Consider the following 22,368-nt stretch of genomic DNA (forward strand, 5'->3'; position numbering starts at 1 on the left):
ACTAGAAAAATAATTGTTTTATTATTTTGGTAATACACATGAGGGTAAATAATAATTAATAATGTGGTGATCCAATATTCATAACACGGCGAAGAGTACATATTACAATCAAATTATGCTTTACTGTTAATTTAAAATAAACCAATTTTAAACATCAAATATATTAAGAATGTGATACAATAAAATTCACATATTCAGTCATATGCAAAAAGTAAAACATACATTTAGACTTTTTTACTGAATTCTATAGAACAACCATCAGTGAAATCCTATGGACTCTAAGCAATATGTGATAAAATAAAAAAAATAGTCAAAATATCAAAGTCCAAAATTATACAATGGAAATGATGCATTTAAACAAATTTTTATCATAATAAAATAGTATATGTAAGAGTTCAACTAAATATGTATATATTACTCATCACATGATCTGGGAGGTTAAAATACTTTTAAAAGTACAAGACAAACATTGAAATTACAGTTAAATTGAGAAAAACAATATTTTATAAAAACTCCCATTTTCTTTACAACACCTTACAACTAACAATACAAAAATATGATTAAAAATAAAATAAATTTTGATATGGACAATAATATTCAGGGTAAATATGAATGAATTTGAAGAGTAATTTACAGAAATTCTAACAAAGCTCATAATAATAATATTTCAAAAATCAACCTGTTTATTTTGATTGTAATTGTACAAGAATTGAATCACATTTTATGTGCCATCAAATATATATAAAACTAATGATCAATATTGAGTTAAATTGATGGAAGTAACAATAAATCCAAAAGTTTCGTCAAAACGTTGTTATTAGATTGAAAGCATTTAAATGATTGCAAATAAATTTGAGAAATTATTTATTATTGAATAACACTCATTATCATTAATACCATGAATTCATCCGCTTTACATAATTGTTGTTGATCCAGCATTTCCATTCATGTTCTTAGTTGAATATCAGATTTGTGATTGACATAAGCGATTGCACTAGAAAAATAATTGTTTTATTATTTTGGTAATACACATGAGGGTAAATAATAATTAATACTGTGGTGATCCAATATTCATAACACGGTGAAGAGTACATATTACAATCAAATTATGCTTTACTGTTAATTTAAAATAAACCTATTTTAAACATCAAATATATTAAGAATGTGATACAATAAAATTAACATATTCAGTCATATGCAAAAAGTAAAACATACATTTAGACTTTTTTACTGAATTCTATAGAACAACCATCAGTGAAATCCTATGGACTCTAAGCAATATGTGATAAAATAAAAAAAATAGTCAAAATATCAAAGTCCAAAATTATACAATGGAAATGATGCATTTAAACAAATTTTTATCAAAATAAAATAGTCTATGTAAGAGTTCAACTAAATATGTATATATTACTCATCACATGATCTGGGAAGTTAAAATACTTTTAAAAGTACAAGATAAACATTGAAATTACAGTTGAATTGAGAAAAACAATATTTTATAAAAACTCCCATTTTCTTTACAACACCTTACAACTAACAATACAAAAATATGATTAAAAATAAAATAAATTTTGATATGGACAATAATATTCAGGGTAAATGTGAATGAATTTGAAGAGTAATTTACAGAAATTCTAACAAAGCTCATAATAATAATATTTCAAAAATCAACCTGTTTATTTTGATTGTAATTGTACAAGAATTGAATCACATTTTATGTGCCATCAAACATATATAAAACTAATGATCAATATTGAATATTGAGTTAAAGTGATGGAAGTAACAATAAATCCAAAAGTTTCGTCAAAACGTTGTTATTAGATTGAAAGCATTAAATGATTGCAAATAAATTTGAGAAATTATTTATTATTGAATAACACTCATTATCATTAATACCATGAATTCATCCGCTTTACATAATTGTTGTTGATCCAGCATTTCCATTCATGTTCTTAGTTGAATATCAGATTTGTGATTGACATAAGCGATTGCACTAGAAAAATAATTGTTTTATTATTTTGGTAATACACATGAGGGTAAATAATAATTAATAATGTGGTGATCCAATATTCATAACACGGCGAAGAGTACATATTACAATCAAATTATGCTTTACTGTTAATTTAAAATAAACCAATTTTAAACATCAAATATATTAAGAATGTGATACAATAAAATTCACATATTCAGTCATATGCAAAAAGTAAAACATACATTTAGACTTTTTTACTGAATTCTATAGAACAACCATCAGTGAAATCCTATGGACTCTAAGCAATATGTGATAAAATAAAAAAAATAGTCAAAATATCAAAGTCCAAAATTATACAATGGAAATGATGCATTTAAACAAATTTTTATCATAATAAAATAGTATATGTAAGAGTTCAACTAAATATGTATATATTACTCATCACATGATCTGGGAGGTTAAAATACTTTTAAAAGTACAAGACAAACATTGAAATTACAGTTAAATTGAGAAAAACAATATTTTATAAAAACTCCCATTTTCTTTACAACACCTTACAACTAACAATACAAAAATATGATTAAAAATAAAATAAATTTTGATATGGACAATAATATTCAGGGTAAATATGAATGAATTTGAAGAGTAATTTACAGAAATTCTAACAAAGCTCATAATAATAATATTTCAAAAATCAACCTGTTTATTTTGATTGTAATTGTACAAGAATTGAATCACATTTTATGTGCCATCAAATATATATAAAACTAATGATCAATATTGAGTTAAATTGATGGAAGTAACAATAAATCCAAAAGTTTCGTCAAAACGTTGTTATTAGATTGAAAGCATTTAAATGATTGCAAATAAATTTGAGAAATTATTTATTATTGAATAACACTCATTATCATTAATACCATGAATTCATCCGCTTTACATAATTGTTGTTGATCCAGCATTTCCATTCATGTTCTTAGTTGAATATCAGATTTGTGATTGACATAAGCGATTGCACTAGAAAAATAATTGTTTTATTATTTTGGTAATACACATGAGGGTAAATAATAATTAATACTGTGGTGATCCAATATTCATAACACGGTGAAGAGTACATATTACAATCAAATTATGCTTTACTGTTAATTTAAAATAAACCTATTTTAAACATCAAATATATTAAGAATGTGATACAATAAAATTAACATATTCAGTCATATGCAAAAAGTAAAACATACATTTAGACTTTTTTACTGAATTCTATAGAACAACCATCAGTGAAATCCTATGGACTCTAAGCAATATGTGATAAAATAAAAAAAATAGTCAAAATATCAAAGTCCAAAATTATACAATGGAAATGATGCATTTAAACAAATTTTTATCAAAATAAAATAGTCTATGTAAGAGTTCAACTAAATATGTATATATTACTCATCACATGATCTGGGAAGTTAAAATACTTTTAAAAGTACAAGATAAACATTGAAATTACAGTTGAATTGAGAAAAACAATATTTTATAAAAACTCCCATTTTCTTTACAACACCTTACAACTAACAATACAAAAATATGATTAAAAATAAAATAAATTTTGATATGGACAATAATATTCAGGGTAAATGTGAATGAATTTGAAGAGTAATTTACAGAAATTCTAACAAAGCTCATAATAATAATATTTCAAAAATCAACCTGTTTATTTTGATTGTAATTGTACAAGAATTGAATCACATTTTATGTGCCATCAAACATATATAAAACTAATGATCAATATTGAGTTAAAGTGATGGAAGTAACAATAAATCCAAAAGTTTCGTCAAAACGTTGTGATTAGATTGAAAGCATTTAAATGATTGCAAATAAATTTGAGAAATTATTTATTATTGAATAACACTCATTATCATTAATACCATGAATTCATCCGCTTTACATAATTGTTGTTGATCCAGCATTTCCATTCATGTTCTTAGTTGAATATCAGATTTGTGATTGACATAAGCGATTGCACTAGAAAAATAATTGTTTTATTAATTCGGTAACACACATGAGGGTAAATTATAATTAATACTGTGGTGATCCCATAGGCGTGCACAGATTTTCATTGCAGATGCAGCATATAAAATTAAGCAGCCCATTTTTTAACAATCGGCCAAATAAATGTTGAATAGTCAAAATAATAATTATTGATCATATTATACACAGGCAGTGTTATTGTTACCCAATTGGTTATGATAATATCATTTTTTTTTTTAACAATTAACAAATCTTTACATACAAAATTTAAGGAAAAATTTGTTCACTACTTTTGAAAACACCAAGTTACAATTACTATCAGACTTAATTATTTATAATATAAAATAATTATATTATTTATGGTTCACATCAATTTTATTTACTTTATTAATTATTATAATTTATATTAAATTATTAAATAATGAATTGCCCCAACCGGCCCATAGACTAATCAATCAGCCTAAAAAATGTGGCAGATGCAGCATATGAACCTTCTGCTGCACCCGTGCGCACGCCTATACTCCCCTTCAACCAAAAGAGATAATTATATATATTGGTACAATTAAATGTAAAGTGTTCACTATACTAAGAGCTATGATATGTGTTTTAAGATTATACATATTACATTTATTTAATTTAGAGTACCCAATTGAATCATGTGCTGTATGGCAATTTATACAATATTAAAACTGTATTTGATAAATCCCACCTCAGTTTAAATCAATTTTTAATTTAGAAGGATTGATAAAATATGAATTTAATTTAATAACTGTATACGTATATATGATTGAATATTAAATCTATTATTTATTTGTGATTATATACTTATGAATCTTTATATTGTATTTATTATATTGTATATTTTATATAAACTTCATTATTTTATTATATATTTTTATACCAACATTGTTTTACCTATATAATTTATATTTCTTTATGTTTAATACAATTTAAAAACATATACTAAATAAAATAAAATGTATTAAATATTTAAATGAACGATAGTTTTTTATTTCATTACCTAAAAACCTATAAATTATTTGAAATTTGCTTACCACTTTTTGATGCAGCAATAATAATTTCAGTTATTATATGATCAGAAAATTTTATTGAAATTATAAAATAAACCTATTTGTTGGATATGAACAGATTATTTTTTTATCAGTAACAAATATATTTTATTGAAATGATAAAATTATTAATCTTGACAATAATTTTCTTTTGATTTGTTTATCAAATAATGTATCTTATTAATAATATATTTTATTGTATTGATCAGATATTTTTTTTAAATAGTGTTAGCCATGACAATATTATGTGATCAAATTAATAATGTAAATTTAATCAATATGATAAAATATTTGTTATTTTTCAAGATGATCATAAATTGACACTTTAATGTTGTTAGTTGGACAAATCTGTTTGTTAACTGAACAGTGACAAATATTGTGTTGATCAAATCTATATTTTTATCAATAATACCAAGGTTTTTTTTCCTGTGTGTATCAGGATCACTGTGTCTATTTCAAATGCGACCTTATATCCTAGTCCAAGGTAAGGTTATGTATGGAGCTTCATCCAGTCAAACTAAGTGTAAGTAAAATATTAATAATTGTAAATTGACATATATTTAAGTAAGCTCGTGAATTTTGACCGCAACATAAAATTTTGACCACAACATAAATATATTTTGTTAATTTAAAACGGTTATTAGTTATTAATTTCAAAAATGACACATGGTGTTAAGTCTAAAAATAAAGAACAAATTAGGGATACAATTTTTTGATTCACAAGATTTTCATATTAATGATGTTTTATGTTGTAAGTTATGGAAGTTTGACAACGATCCTGCTTTATCATTGTTTTCATTTTTCTAAGTTCTTTTTCCAAGTTTTAATATGAAAAATCAAAGTATTGTAATGGTCTGTTGTGTTTTTGTTTGTGACGATAACAAATGCATTAGCTTGATCCATGTGTTTGTAATGCAAACACTGACTAACTTCTTGATCCACCTGGCAGTCTTTATTGTGTCATGATTTGAAGCAGTATTTATTATCGACTGATAGAAAATGTTATATAATATATACATATTTATAAAGATTATAATTTATAAGTTATTTAATCAAATGAGTGCAGAATTTGAGCATAAAAGTTTGTATTTTCTTAGAAATAAATAATATTATCAAAAATGTTGTAATTGTACCCAGACTCCCCTACAGTATCCTTGCTGTATTCATTTAATATAATACATAATTAATAATTATTTACATTTTACACATGTATTTCAGAAACCATAAGAATTTTAAGAAATCACAAAAAATTATATTGATCAAGGTATATGAAATTTTATATGGCTGATGCCAAGTTTTGAGAAGAAAAAAACAAAAATATCAATTCTAAATTTATATCTTATAATGTATTGGTGTAATCATTTAGTTTATTTTATTTTACATAGTTAAAGTTAAAGTTAATATTTTAATTGTTTGTTTATATGGAGTAAAACTAAGTTCTAAATCACAATTTGGTGTTACATAACAGATTTATCCAATCTTACGCCTACCATCATTAAGACTTTAGGAAATAGAATTCAATCAGTGTCATTAAGATATGCATTATATATTACTTATGGAGCTAATTATTATTTGATCGTTTGATTATTTTATAATTTATTGTAAACATATTATAATATTATATTTATTTCAGTTACCTTTATAAATAAATTATTTATTCATGTTTCATTAAAAAAAAATTGTAACCAATTAGAGAGTTAAATCATTTACCTTTTACATAAAAATTAATAATGAATATATAAGTGTAGGTACACTTGCAAGTAATTTACCAAACTAAATTGTTGTTCCTATTTTCTTTGAAATTAGGTTTCATATAGGTATAATAAAAAGTCAAGTTTTTGTTACAAATAGGTAACATTTTTTTTTTAAATAATTACCTATTTTTTGACACTTTTTTTTCAGTTGTTTCTGGTTCATCTAAAACAGAAAATACTATTAATTTCTGTTTTCAACAGTGTTGTGTATTTGTGTACTAAAATCTATTTGAAACTTACAACATGAGGTCCTAAAGCAGCCCAATCTCCTGTTTTTTGGCCTGGGAGGCCTTATCCTTAACAGTGATCGTTGTTGCTCTGAAACATAGATTAATCAATGAATTAAAAGTACCTTTTTAGTAGTTTAACATAATGATAATACCTTTATTATTGTTTAGATTCACGGACAACAAGTATAAAATATAAAAATATATGTTTGCTAAGTAGTACTTATGTTTAATAATATGCTTATTTCAATTAATAAAATCAAAATCATTAAATATAACACCTAGGTATTAAGTGTAATGTATATATTAATTATTATTAATGTTATGTTTGGCGAAGTTAGAATTAATGTCATGGATATTTTATGAGATTAAAAATTTAAGTTTTATTTACTGAAAATATTTATTATTCAATATTCATGATAAAAATTAAAACATAATTTTTCTGAGAACCAAATACAATATTATTATTATTATTATTTTTTTTTTTGAGGCTTCAACAGCAATGGTCATTAGCTTGTGGAACTGTAGATTAATTCAATATTATTATTATTATCATTAAGAATTTGTTGTTTTACTTATTTGTCTCATTTATTTTATTATAATAATGTTAATGTATATTTAGTAAACGGAAGACAATTGGATAATGTTTTTGGCATTTATAATGGTGTTAAAGACATAACTCAATGCCATGAGTTATTGTTCAGTGACTTTGACACACTATCAATATATACACGTGAAAATATTAAAAAATGTGGTTGAGTAATTTTGTGATTAATATAGCACTGGGTGTAATTAATGAGAGAAACATATTGCGAGTTTATAAATAAAATAAAAAAATATTGAGCTGTGATGTAACGGGTCATTTAAATAATGATCCTTCAAAAAAGATTTAAAATTTGGATACTATAGTTGTTCCAAAAGAGAGTTTACTTGTAATGCCATTACATGTAAATGGAAATCATTGGGTAATTATGTTTGCAGACTTTGATAATCAATTCTATTTCTTTGACCCATTCGAAACTATGGAATATAATAAATGTAGACATAATTTTGTGTCCATACTATGTGAACTGAAAAAAAATCATGTGTACGGGGAGATAGGAAATGCGTGGCCTGAGATGAATTTTCAACTATTTTCTGATTATTCTAAACTAACTGATGGTTATAACTTATAACTGTGGAGTTTATGTGTTGTACTATGCAGAGTGTATGATGAAAAATAAGATTAACAACGTAAAATTCAATAAAGAATTCAGCCCAGGAAATGATATTTAGAAAGGTGTTAAAAGATCTATTGTTGGAAAAATCTGATTTCATGAGAGATATTTGTTTGTATTGTGGGTTAGGAAACCACAATAAAAAACCGCGCCAAAATGCAGTACCTCCAGTTTTGTTGAATACAATGCTAAGGCGGTGTGGAAATCTGTTAAAATGTTTAAATATACTGGTATATATTTAACTTAGATAACTGTCTAGATACTGTACGTGTAAGTTCTGAAAACCAGATTTCACTTGTCATCCAATCTAAATATATATATATAATATATGTACATAATATAGACATAAAAATTATATTCTTTTGGTTATCACCAACTAGTTATTGTTATTTCCATTACTACATAGAATTATGACACTGCATCAGTTACTTTTTCTAATTCACTGTTTAATACCCAATATGATGGCCAACTATTTGGATAATAAAATTTTTGTGGTCCAACTAATACACATTGACATGATCCTTCAACAAACAAATTATGTTTCAATTATTTTGAGACATTATATCTAAAAATTAATAGGTCATATTCTCAAAAATATACAAAAAATTGATTCTGGATAAACATGTTTTATGTATGTTGCGACTGGGCTAGAGATAAAACAAACAGTGCGGTAACATCCACTTAAGGATATTATAGATTTTATAAAATACATACAAATTTAAGAAATATTCATTAATATCATATATATTATATACCTTATGTCCTTATGAGTATACATAAAAATCAAAAGATTAATTTTCCTCTTACATATTATATTCATTAAACTTGCACAATTATATGAATTTTGGAGATTTAATAAAAACATAATTTTTCTTTCTTGAATAATTCTATAAAAAAAATATTAATTGCAATTACCTAGTTAACTAATACCATTACGATTTTAAGATTACCTTAACTCTTAAGTGTTATTCTTATTACATTTCTAGTGTGTTTTCTTGATTGAACTTCCATAATTAGGTAATTGCACGGATCACGGCTAATCATTACAAAAACAATTTTATGTTAAATTGACTGTAAAACACTAAAATGTCACGGACCAAGATACTAAGACTAAATAGTAAATACCACTTATAGTATAACTATACTTAGTATAGAAGTCTGTGCTAAATAGTAAATACCTACCAAAATGTAGATCATACTATCATAGTATTTTAGTTCGTGATTAATATACTGAGTATAGATTACGATAATTCCGTTATCAAAATATAATGATTAAACAACTATTGAACAGTGTAGCCGCAGAATTGATTGAAACCTAGTTTTATTCAAAATATTATTCAAAATTAATCCATTCTACCCGCCAGGATGGAAATTAAAAAAAAAAAAAAACATTTATTAAAAGGTTTGTTTGCGCCGTTACCGATCCTGTGATTATTGCGATTGTCAGCAACAGCATTTGTGTGGTGGATGGGAGCGGGAGGGGTTACCCACAGTGTAAACTTTAATATACAACATAATATTATAACTAATCTTACGGACGCAGTGCGACAAGGGTATATTATACACAAAAAATATGTATAATAATAACAATAATAATAGTAAGCAATAAGCATCCTGGACATTATGACACAAATAATAATAATAATAATAAATCAAAACTTGTGATTTTTAGAAACATTAAACAATAATAAAAATAAGACCGGAACTGAAACTTGGTAGGACGACGTATACCCTAAACTGCAACAGCGCCCTTTTCAATCATCGACATACATCACTAGTGTGTTCTACAAAAGTTCGAAATATGTCACGCACACACACCGGTAGAAAAACGTGAGACTTGAGCTGTATGACAGACCAACTAAATGAGTAAATTAATATTGAATTAATTTTGATTTTTAGCAATGGATTTTATGAAAATTGAATTAGTTATAAAAAAAAGAAATTTAACAGTAGCAATAGATTTTTTTAAATTTGAATAAGTAATAAATAAAGAAATTGAACAGTGGCAATAGATATTTTCATAGGTCAGAAAAGTACAAAATACATTAATCAAACAACAATATATATTTGATAATCGGATAAGCAATATAATTTAATTAACACACAATTGGACGTTAGCAATAGATTTTCAGGGTTGAGATAGACAACTGACAACTTGAGTACAAATTGACGATTAACAAAAGATTTTTGGGAACCCTTGAATACTGTAATCAAATATTTCTAGCGGAACGTACATATCACTATATCAGTCATCAAGATAGTTTATGGGAAAAAAGCACAACTCACAGGACTATCCGAGGAACGAAAGAACCTTTTTCCGTTCAATGTTGACTGTTGTTACGGTGCTGTACGATTGAGAATGATTTTTCGAGCGACATTGTCATTTATCTTAAATTTTAGAAAACATTTTTAGGGCTGGGATTTTGATGCATCTTTTTTTGGTGTATTGAACTGTTACTGATTTTTTTTGTTTATAATAATTGTTTTGATTTATGATTTTGGTATGAATTGATTTTTTTCAATATTTTTAATCTTAAACTGACAAATAAAAATAAAAATATGTTATAAATAAATATATATTTTTTTTGATTTTAATATTTAAAAAATGCCTTAAGCTGACAAATAAGTGATAAATGTATTGATTTTACAATAATGTGTGTGTTTATTTTTATTTATCAAATTTAATTTCACATAAGTTTATTATTCTGTAACCAAAAACTCAAAGAAATATAGTAATTGATATCTATTAAATATATTGTATATTTTGTATTTTTAATAATGTGGCAACGTTGCAAAAGTTAACAGGTAAAAACATTCTCAATCGTGTCATTAAAAAAGGTATGGCTGATAAGGACCATTCTCAATCGTGTTATACCCTTTATTGTCCCGTAGATTTTTAGTTTTTACCTTTAAATGGTAAATGGGGTAACAGGGGCGCATGAATACGACGTCATCGTTGCGTTGCAGCTGCACAACATAATGCCAGCGTTGCGGCGGCGACCGGCGCTCGTCTACAAAGAATTACAGCTGCAAGTGTCTACTAAGTTCCTGATGATGGCTGGTACGATACAAAACTGCTTGTAAAATATTTCACAAAAAAAAAATTGAGCCAGCCGAAGGAATAAAAATAAATAAATGTTATCACAAAAATATTGGTCATCTATACAAAAAACTACTATAAATAAGTTAGATTAGTTAGAATTAGAAAAGTTAAATTTTAACTGTATTATATCAGCACTATACTATACTCCGTGTCAAATAAGAGCGCACCGGCCGGCCACAGGCAAAACCGGTTTTGTTACGTAAATTTGGTGCGCTCTTATTTGGTACAAGGTATAGTATACTGCAGCGGTTCCCAATTAGTGTGAAGCCACGGACCCCTAGCTATAACTTAAATTGGTCCGCGGACCCCTTTCTTGTAAATACTTACTTTTCAATTTTATTTTATTATGAAAATGAGAAATAAATTTATACGATTTATTTTCAATATGATTTAATTTTTAATTTTATACAAAATTAATAATTTCACTAAAATAAAATAAAAATATCACTACAGAACAACATAATCGCGGACCTCTGGGGGTCCGCGGACCACCAATTGGGAACCGCTGGTATACTGTATCAGCCATCATCACATATTATACCATCATAAATAATTGTTACCAATTGGCAATTAGTCTGTAATAAAATAACTTATAGTAGTCAATAGATATATTATTATGTCACATACATGTTGTTCGATACCTAGACTACTAAGTACCTATATTTAATAAATTAAATTGAATATAAATTTCCTAATAGACTCTAGTATAATACAGAATTGTAGCAAGAAACAGAAACGACCCTAGCAGTAAACCAAATTTGTGTCCCTCATTAAATTACGCTTAAAATAAAAAACCGACAGGTATTATTTTTAATTTTGTAGATTATAATATTTGAATTGAGAATGCCACTCAATTGCGCCTTTGATATAATTTTGCCCCTGGCAAATGGTGCCTACGACGCTGGTATTATATCCCACTTAGACTTGAGATTGGTAGGTATTACTCTGGGTACTCATTGTTAGTTGATACTTTGATAGCACAAAAAGAATAGCTTTAAAATAAAAAGTTGAAAAATGTTGGAGATACATCAGAAAATGTGTGGTGGGTTTAGTTTCGCTGATAAATAGATGAATTTTTAAAGTTTTTTCTCATGACATACGATTATTTAACACCGGTCGTCACTTCTTCATGAGACAAATTATGTAATATGATATATATTAATTATTAGGTAGTTAATCAATTTGTTATACACGAAAAACACGAGTTTAAATTATTTTAATGACACGAACAGGAAAATGTACTAATTTTTTTTTTAAACAAGACACATCGAGTTTCCACAACGATTTGTATTCGTTAATATAAATAATAACATAGAAAGATAACTATGACCAAAGTGGATTCGATTATTTTTATATTTTTAAATTATTACAAAACAAAGTATTACAAATAAATATTATATAATTAATTATAAAATTTTTATTTAATCAAAAATATAGAAATTATTTTTTTTTTAACTGAATAAATCAAAACAATTATTGGTTGCTCAGATATTGAATAATATACTTTTCTGACATAAATTAAGCCACTGTATTCCCTACCAATGAGATGATATGAAATCAACAGTATAACATAAAATATTTTTAAATATCACCGCATACGCATTTTTTCCTTAAACCTACAAATTACAATTTGTTATATTGTGAGTAAAACTCAATATTGAAAACATATAAGGCCTTTAAATGTAATAGTAGATGTATAGGACTGTAAATATTATCTAATTAACGATACAATTTATTTTAATGGTGAAAATGTTATACTCTCTGAATAATACATCCATGTCTTTTTTTTCTCAATTTGTTTGGCAACATAATTTATATCTCTATCGTCTGTTTGATTACATGACAATATTCCTATGGTCCAAACTACAGCCAATAACAATCTATCAAAACTGTGAAAATTATTTTACTTATTACTTATTATGTGATCCAATAAATAATATATGGTACCTATAATACTGAACGTACCTCATTAATTTTTGAGACCATAACATAATTAGAAGACATGAGGAACTTGGGAATCCCATATTTGATAATAATCGATCAAATTGTCGGGATTTCAACGAACAATAATTTTCATTAATCAAATAATAATAAAAAATCTGTGGAAAAAAATTTATCGATTACAAAACTATTTAATAATTGAAAATTCGTACTACATATTTTACTACATTTATGTATTTAAGCTTATACTAGAATGTGCATAATACCTATTATGAAAAATAAATTGTCTAATATAGGTATGAAACGTATTTCAATATATTAGTAAATAATTGATTATTTACTTGAACTTGAAATAATATTCTTTCAATATATTTAATATTTATGGGATAAAATTCATGTTAACATATTTTACATAGATTATGTAATTGAAAATAGAGCCCTTCGCAAATTTTAAAACCCTTAAAAATGTAAATTATAAAAAAAAATAATTATAAATGTTGTGCATTATAATGTTACATAAATAAATAATAATGATAATAGTGAATAAAAAATAGATAATAGTATGTGAACATTATGATGAAAGACATATATTTTAATCAATACAATTTACCATACCTAGTGAGAAAGCTGAATAATCAACAGAATAATAAAAAAAAAAGTAGTGTATTATTATATTAACAAATTTTTGTATATTCTAATTTTGTGCATCTTAAATTCTTAATTGTTTTTTTTTAATTATCTAATGTATTGATAGAAATGTTTTAAAAGTTGAATGGATGTTTTATAGTTTATGAAATAAGCAGGCATAGGAATAGGCAGGCACCAACTTGAGAATTATGACTGCGAGAATTATGTACGGAGTAAATAACAACCGGGATAACAACATAGTTTTTAAAGATAATCAAAATTAGAGAAAACATTTTTTAGTGTTTATTCAAATAATTTTAAAATGATAAATTGAAATTAATCCATCTAATTTAATTTAAATATAATAAATTCATTTATTTTACTTTACCGGGTTGAGTCCTATTATCTCGGTAATATCAATTGCTAACACAATCATAAATAATATAATCCACATGGAACAATGCAAATAAAAGAAAATAATTTCAGCATAATTTATTATGTTCAGATTCCACAAGCATATCTCGGGAATTTCTTGCCAAAAGCCAATAACTCCCTAACAAAAATATGTTTATACCTAATTACATGATACCGAATTATTGTACAAAAAAGAAAAAAAATTGTTAATTAGTAACTAGTTTTTACGTTTAAAATAGTTGAAAGCAAGACAATTTTAGTAAATTTGAAATAACAATCAGGCAATCCACATGAGTTGCCAATACGTTTAATGACAACCCCAACTATTGAAGGTAAATATAAATAACAAGTTGCGATTGTCCAGTTCACAATTATCCTAAAATAAATACCTAAAACAATTGGGTTTTTAAAATATAGTTAGTCATAAATCATAATATACATCCACATATAAATAGCATACAAAATGTACTATAATAATTAATAGGTAGGTTTATAAGAATTACAATCTTTTTTTACAATTTATTATATGAACTTATTGAAAAGTCAATTAACATATTTACAAAACAAAAATAATAATGAACAAAAAACGATATTGAAAACTGAATATATATATATATATTAGGCGCAAATCGTGAAGCATTTAAAATTCAAATTTTGACAATATTTGGTATAAAAATTGAATATAAATAAAACCACAATAAAAATATCTCGAACATTTAAATTAGGTGATGAAACATGAATCATGATGCTCTCATGATAAAAACATTATTTTTTATAACACCTACCAAAAGACAATGTTGTGAATAATTTATCTAAATCAAGATTATAAATATATGAAGTATTAATAATAATTAATGGACTTGTAAATTCTTAAATTTTTAATTGATATAATTATACGAGTATAACCTACAAAAGGAATTTTTAATAGAAATATTATTTTAAAGATACACATTTATTCACAACTGATTGAATTGTGTAACTTAAAAATAAACATTATTGACTTATTCTCCTGTTTTACTACTTACACCAAGTATATAGTTTCTGTGGTGGATAATTTTAATTACTAGTGGCAGTAGGTGCATTGTTTATTAGATATTATTATTAAGTGTTTGGTTATTATAGTACTTTACTACTGATAATAAATCTTATATAAATATTTTGTGATTTTTATTGTGTTATATGTGTTGACTTTATTGTATTATATTTATGTTACTAATACTGTTTAAAATTCTAAGAGTTTATAATGAGTCCATCAGCAATAACATAAAAATATAATTACAATCATATAGATGAACATTAAATATTAATTAGCTGAAGTCAGGAGACTTAATATTTTAAAATTTAATTCAATGGATATAATATATACTCTTAGGTACTTTGACCTATAACTGGCTAGCTTAAATATGTATTTAGTAAACAGTTAATTAAATTAACACATATTATAATTTACAAGGGGCAACTTCATTTGTCTATAATTGTCTATTATATTTCATTCTCCAGATCTCTCCCTGGAATGCTATACCAATAGATAACAATTAAAAATTAAGAATACTGCAGGTTCGTAACACACACCAACAACCCCAACTTCCGACTTACTTGAACCGGATGGTAATAAATCATTATCGGATGGCAGCGCAGTGTTGAAACCGACGAGGAAAAGGCCGAAACGCAAGACGGACACAATAGTAACGTAAATGCCGGTGATCACGGAGATCATAGCTATCGATATACAACAGATGCTACCATTGCTACCGCGTCCTCGGAAAACTGTCGTATTACCCATATCCATCGTCGTCCGCCAAACACGAACCATCTGAACTTGTTGAAGAACTAAAATGATATATTAATTGCACACATCGTTATATTACGTAGTAGTGCAGCACGTCCTGTATAATATCGAGATCTATTAGCAATAGTAAAATATTTGAGTATTGTGTTATTAACTATTAAGTACCTAATGTTTATCAATGTCGAAAAACAATTTTTAATATTTTTATCACTTATTATTAGTAGAATAGTTGTTGTAGCTAGTTGTAGGTGGACTACCGGACACCAGCTGGACTACTGTCGTTCGTTAGTCGTTACAAACTTACAACGGTTCAGAATATGACGTTAGTAAAGATAATTACCAATAAATAGTTAAGCAGGTTTGCAACAATAACGATTTCGAGTGTTGATAATTAACTTTTAAACACAATTAATATGTACTTGTTTGTATCATATTAGTACAAATTTAAAATCAATTATTATCTGCAGTTAACAAGTACTATTTTTGGACTGCCAAATAATCACAGAATATAATATTAATCTTATTACTTATTATCTTAAATTTTGGTTGAGTCTTGAGTAGTATTTAAGATCTATGGTATTACCACAGAAGAAAGTGCATTTATCAAGTGTCTACAGTGTCTACACTCCCATCGGCCTCTCTTTGAAAGAATAAACCTTGAGTAGGTATTGCCAAAGAACCGAAAGAACAAAGCTATTATCTGTTCACAGATTTATAAAAATAGTATTTTTATACATAATTATGGTAATTGGTAATTAGTATTGATAAAACTGAAAACCCAAGGTAAATGGATAACCTATTAATCCTCCTTGCAGTAGAACCGTCCGAAACGTATATATAGTTAGGGTCATCATTCACCACAAGTCTTGTTTAAAATAGTATGGTCTCTTTTATGATAATCCAATTTAGTTTATAATAAATTAATAAAAATAATATATATATATATGTATATACAAGTATATACATCATACATAGTACACACAGGTTAAGGTGTATGTAATTAAATTAAAAATATAAATTTCAAAAATGAACAAGTTTTCACAATACTACCCAAATACACAAAAAGTAAATTAACACACCCTCACGCACGTAAATGTATGTTGAGCATATATTAATCTGTGAGTTATTGAGTTATAAGAACTTTTAAATCGTAATATTTTACATAACTTCTTTGGAAATTAAAATATTCTAAAAAACCAATGTTCAAATACTGATAATGTTAGAGCCATAAAGTTTTATAATTAGTTCTAAATTCCATAGTAATTATAAAAACAAAATATAAGCTATAATATTTTTTTACTTTAAGCAACAATCAACTATGGCCATTAGCATTTTTTAAGGGTTAAGGTTAGTTAGTATGGTACATGGGTTATGTGAGGCAAGGACCACTATATATTAATTTACATGAAACAAATTTAAATAATTACATAAGTATATTAAACCCTTTAAATTCTAAGTAATATAATAAGTACTCAATTGTAATTCCTACAGGAGACTCTAAATTTCCAATGTAAATTTTGTAGCAGATACGCCCAAATATTTTCAATTTAGTCATTAATTAACTATTAAGGAAATTCTCATATAGATCATGGTTGATTTGTTATTTAACATAATAATATAAAAGACTCTATTATTCTCAATATATTGTGTATATTAATTGATTTATCTTTATTTTTTTTTGTTCTAGTGAAAATTAGATTTTAAATTATTTATTTATTTCACATGAGTTGGTACATATACATTTAAAAAAATTGCACTCTAAAATTGCACTTATATGCCACTGTTCTGCCATACTCAAAAACCATAATGTCAACACACTAATCATAATTCATAAACTATTAAGATACTAAATTATTGTACATAAATAATGTATTTTATTATATAGCTTTTTAGAAATTCACGACTAGGGCTCAGAAATGATAGGAGTTAAAACTTAAAATACGAGAGCAAGAATATTAAATATGCAACTCCTACAACTTCCTAAAATATATTTATAATACCATTTAGTATAGAATATAGACAGAACTATAGTATCATAGTAGTACTATTTATACTCAATTATAACACATCGAATATTTAAAATATGATAAGCATAATAACTAACAAATATAATAACCAAAATAAAGCGTAAATAATGTTAATAATTAATATATATAAGATTCAATCCTCTTTTTTACCAAAATATACCTAAAATATCTTATGAAAAATTGAAAATGGTCCTGACTTTTGTTATCATCAAATAAAACTTCTGGTAATATACTTGAATTCAACACAAAGTTAACTTGAAAACAAATTTTCCACTTTTTTATAAATTGAATTTCTGAGACCTAACTCTTTAAGATAAGATTTATAAATGTTAAATATTAAGAATTTAAAATGTTAAGGTAAAATATTAATTTAAAAATGCAAAAATTGTTTTCAAAAAATTGCATGGAATAAATAGGTTATAAATAATATAACTGAAAAAATATTGATCCTTTTGACAAAAAAAAAAATATATCAACATAAACACACTCAGAACATTGCCTTATTTACTAATTAAAAACAATCATTATTAAATTTTCTTAATGTTTAACAATAAAAATTCTGACTTATACAATTATACCATATGATATTATGCTTATGTATTTTGTTGCTAATGAATTTAATTTGGAACTGCTGTTGTAATTGACCAATTCTACAATTGTGCATAATTGAATCTGAATTTGAATGCTTCTTAGTTCTTTATTGAAATTTTTCTTTTTTCCATTATTTAAACTAAAATATAAATCGATAAAAATAAATGTACATGTATATTATGTATAAAAATTAAATAGGTACTTACCCTTTTCATAATATTTTAAATTTCTTTGGATTGAGAAATGAAAAATTACGGTTTTCTGAGCTTAAATCATTTCTAATATATTTTAAATACCTCTCTTTCGTGGATTGTAATGAACGACAATTAAATACCTGAAATATAAAGGAATATAATTTGTTTCATAAGTTTAGTAAAAATTCTTTTTTGATGTTATAATTGTTGTTATTACATAATACATTTAAGTATTTGGTAGAAATAGATTGATTTTAGATTTAGAATTTAAAGAAGAATGATGAATTAAATTTTTGAATCTTACAAACTTGGATTGAAAAATTAACTACTATAGAAAGTAATAATATGTAAAAAAAATATTGAGTATGTAAAAAATATCAAGTCAAATGTAAAAAAATAAATGTATAAAAATATTAAAACTCTTTAGAGAACACTACACACATAATTGTTGTCTCCGTCTTTCAACTGTTAGTAACTGTTGTAATAAACAAATTTACACTTAGCAGATCAATTTAATTCCGTTAGTTTAAAAATTAGAGTAAATTTACCTATTATGAAACTTGATGGGAAGAACATTATCTGTGTTTGTATATGGGTTTATTAAGATAACTTAGTTTTTAAGTGAGTTATGAGCATTTTTAATTTACATTTTGTATATTATATGCATAACTTGCTACAAAATTGAACTATTGTAAAAATAACCTCATATAATTTTCTTAACATCAAGTTTCATAATAGATCAATTTACTCTAATTTTTAAACTAATGGAGCTAAACGTGATATGCTAAGCTAAATTTGCTAAAATATTATGCACTTGTAAGACGGAGCCAACAAATGGTTGTGTAATGTCCTCTTAAGGTATGTAAAATGTTATTTTAGTTATAACATCTGCCTACAGTACTGAATTGTTATATAATAAGATGTAACAATAATGACGTAGAATACAGTTTTTTTATTTACATATTTACATAATTTTTGTGTTTTAAATGAAATTTAATCTAGTCTTAAAAACATTTTAGACATAAATCACTTCATAGTAGCCATAATACGCTATTACTTACTAGTTTTCAATTTATTACATATTTTATTTTTACTTCAATCAGTTAACTTCTATGAAATATTAAAATGAAAAAGAAAATATATATATGTAGGATTGGGCACCAAAATATACACTTGAATAACCAACAGTACACTAGTAACGAATCAACTATTTATTGATGCACAAATAACAAAATACAAACTTAAACAATCAACAACAACAAACGACTAATGGAACACTCGCACGTCAAAACAACACTAACGCTTAGCTTCCACCCACCACCCTAGCTGTATCAGAAACCGGCCCTCTCACTGGTAGACAACTCAACTCCACAAATACAACATGAATTTTAACAATTTTCAAACAATAAATCATACAGTTTTTTTATGTTGATATAAGGGCAATAGACAAAAATAAATAAAAGTTCCCTTATAAATTAGTTTCTAATAACCTTGCTAAATTGGTTAATTTAAGAATTGTTAAAAAAAACTATAAAAATGCAAATAATTAGATTATGTTACCAGTGTATGCTGTGATCATGATGGCCATTGAACAAGCTACTGGCATTGTTGCCATCACTGGTACAGACGCCGCAGGCAAGTTACTAAAGATCAGAAAAGTGACCTGATTTCGTAAACCTGTTTCAGTGTTTCATATCCCAGAACTGGTAGTTTAATTAAGCCACATCAGTCGAGTTTGGGTTGAATTTATGACATGTAAATACCACCAATTCATTTTTTAACCTATAAAAAAAACAAAGTTCAATAATATTTCAAAAGATCAAATTCAAATCTGAATGCACATACATGACAAAATATAAATATAATAATAATAATATACATATATACCTACAATAAAAAGAAAAGAATAAAATATAAAAACTAAATTTCACAAGGCTAGTTACAGTTAGGAAAATTTAGTATTTAGAGTATTACACTTCACACAATTTATGGACACAGAGCGTCAACCATACAATGTTATTGAAAATGTATTGGTCTATTACTATCATAATAATATATACTTACAGTTTTATACGATAATAATCAAGAATCAAACATTTAAACAATAAGACAGAACTCGTTGTGTTAATAATAATGTTGGCCTTAAATTGGAAAATGAAATGTTTAAGGATAATCAAAACCAAATTTTTAAATGAAATTGGCTGAAAGATAATATTGGTGGAGTGTGTGGTTGTTTTACAGTTCAAAAAATTATGCCAATGGAATTTATATTTAAAAAAGTGCTGTCACCCTAGGCAGGAGGTCAGATACCTGCGGCTGGCTCATCTGTTGCTCTTTGGAAAATGCATCAATATCTTTAACTCATAAAATACAAATTGAAATTTGGTAATTTTTTTATATTACAGGTATAATTTCTTTTAGATGCTTTATTTTTATTTTCAAACATTTTCTAATATGAACTTTATTAAAAATAAATTAAGAAGCAAATATTAGCCAACTGAATAGCTCAGGGATAAACTGATATCAGCTTAGACACATGTTTGAAGTTGAAAACTATACATTATTCTACAGATTTAATAATAATAATAATGTATAAATGAAACTAAGTTTTTATAAATTTAACGGTATTAAATGTTTTTAATACCTACCAATTTCTAATGAAATTGCTTAGTAAAATATATTAATCGTTTTATGTACTATGGTATGTATTTTTATCAACCATTGTTGCTCTTCAAAAATCATGATTTTTTTTTTTTTAAACAGCTTATTTACTAGAAAAAGTGTCCGGTCCGTGCCCTAGGTTATTCATTCACTCAATACGTACAGTTAGGTATGTTGATTATCTGATCACTTCCAGGCCATGGTTCTTCTCTACCAATACGTGGACTTCAAACGAGTACAAGCTGGTATTTTTAAGTGATATAGACTTTCCTTTCGAATGTTGATAGTTTGATGTAGCCAAAGTGCCAACGTAGCAATTTAATTAAAATTTGAGAAATATATTAAACTGATCAGAGAAACGAATAAATAATAATGTTCAATGTTCATGTGTGAGGTGTGACTACTGACTATCACATAATATATTCATATTATACGTTATCAGTTATGAATGATAAACTATATACACTGACTTCTATAATATTTATAGAATATTTATATATCATGATTATACCACAGATTAGGTAGGTTTGTAATCTGTGATTATACAGAACCGGACTGGCACCGGTTTGTTGTATTATGGCACAGGCGCACAGCCACGATAGTTCGGCTACTTACCACTATGTTGGTGGTTGTAAGTTAATCGTGATCCAATAAAATGTGTTGGCAATAAATCTGGTAAGTGGATGTTGCTCTGCTGTACAGAAAAAATAAAAATTCAAGATCAGTATAATTATATCAAACACTGATATAAACTAGAATAATTTAAAA

At 25.7% G+C, this 22,368-nt stretch overlaps 1 protein-coding gene, 2 long non-coding RNA genes and 1 pseudogene across 4 annotated transcripts; 1 reads left to right on the plus strand and 3 right to left on the minus strand.

Moving 5' to 3' along the window:
* Positions 1-6,849: 6,849 nt before the first annotated feature.
* On the minus strand, positions 6,850-9,428 carry LOC149060827 (uncharacterized). Its single transcript, XR_016189684.1, has 4 exons — positions 9,204-9,428; positions 9,009-9,140; positions 7,050-7,127; positions 6,850-6,972 (listed from the first exon to the last, which is right to left on the minus strand). It is a non-coding gene; the product is annotated as an uncharacterized LOC149060827 (long non-coding RNA).
* Positions 7,539-8,734, plus strand: LOC149060828 (uncharacterized; annotated as a pseudogene).
* A 3,417-nt stretch (positions 9,429-12,845) lies between the features above and the next one.
* On the minus strand, positions 12,846-16,437 carry LOC149060829 (nurim homolog). Of its 2 annotated transcripts, XM_089217161.1 has the most exons (6): positions 16,293-16,437; positions 15,935-16,224; positions 14,567-14,727; positions 14,313-14,477; positions 13,322-13,455; positions 12,846-13,245 (listed from the first exon to the last, which is right to left on the minus strand). In XM_089217161.1, the coding sequence occupies exons 2-6, from the start codon at positions 16,149-16,151 to the stop codon at positions 13,089-13,091; spliced, it is 834 nt and encodes a 277-aa protein (XP_089073287.1). In that variant the 5' UTR covers positions 16,152-16,224; positions 16,293-16,437; the 3' UTR covers positions 12,846-13,088. The 2 variants fall into 2 exon arrangements, with proteins under 2 accessions (XP_089073287.1, XP_089073288.1); XM_089217162.1 differs by lacking the exon at positions 16,293-16,437 and having other exon boundaries at positions 15,941-16,261.
* Positions 16,438-18,657: 2,220 nt separating this feature from the next.
* Positions 18,658-21,995, minus strand: LOC149060830 (uncharacterized). The gene is made up of 4 exons (XR_016189860.1): positions 21,764-21,995; positions 20,500-20,721; positions 18,952-19,079; positions 18,658-18,884 (listed from the first exon to the last, which is right to left on the minus strand). It is a non-coding gene; the product is annotated as an uncharacterized LOC149060830 (long non-coding RNA).
* Between the last annotated feature and the right edge of the window lie 373 nt (positions 21,996-22,368).

This window comes from Diuraphis noxia, unplaced genomic scaffold (assembly GCF_037042655.1).
Source record: "Diuraphis noxia isolate RWA-SAM2 unplaced genomic scaffold, SU_Dnox_SAM2 contig0001, whole genome shotgun sequence".
NCBI classification, from domain to species: Eukaryota; Metazoa; Arthropoda; class Insecta; order Hemiptera; family Aphididae; genus Diuraphis; species Diuraphis noxia.

What these genes read in the sequence shown, in the direction of transcription:
- LOC149060829 (XM_089217161.1), bottom strand. Translation starts at nt 16,151, where the DNA reads ATGGTTCGTGTTTGGCGGACGACGATGGATATGGGTAATACGACAGTT. An exon ending in TTTATTACCATCCGGTTCAA is followed by an intron (nt 14,728 to 15,934) that starts GTAAGTCGGAAG and finishes CAATTGTTTTAG; the next exon opens with GTATTTATTTTAGGATAATT. An exon ending in TGCTTTCAACTATTTTAAAC is followed by an intron (nt 14,478 to 14,566) that starts GTAAAAACTAGT and finishes TATTTTTGTTAG; the next exon opens with GGAGTTATTGGCTTTTGGCA.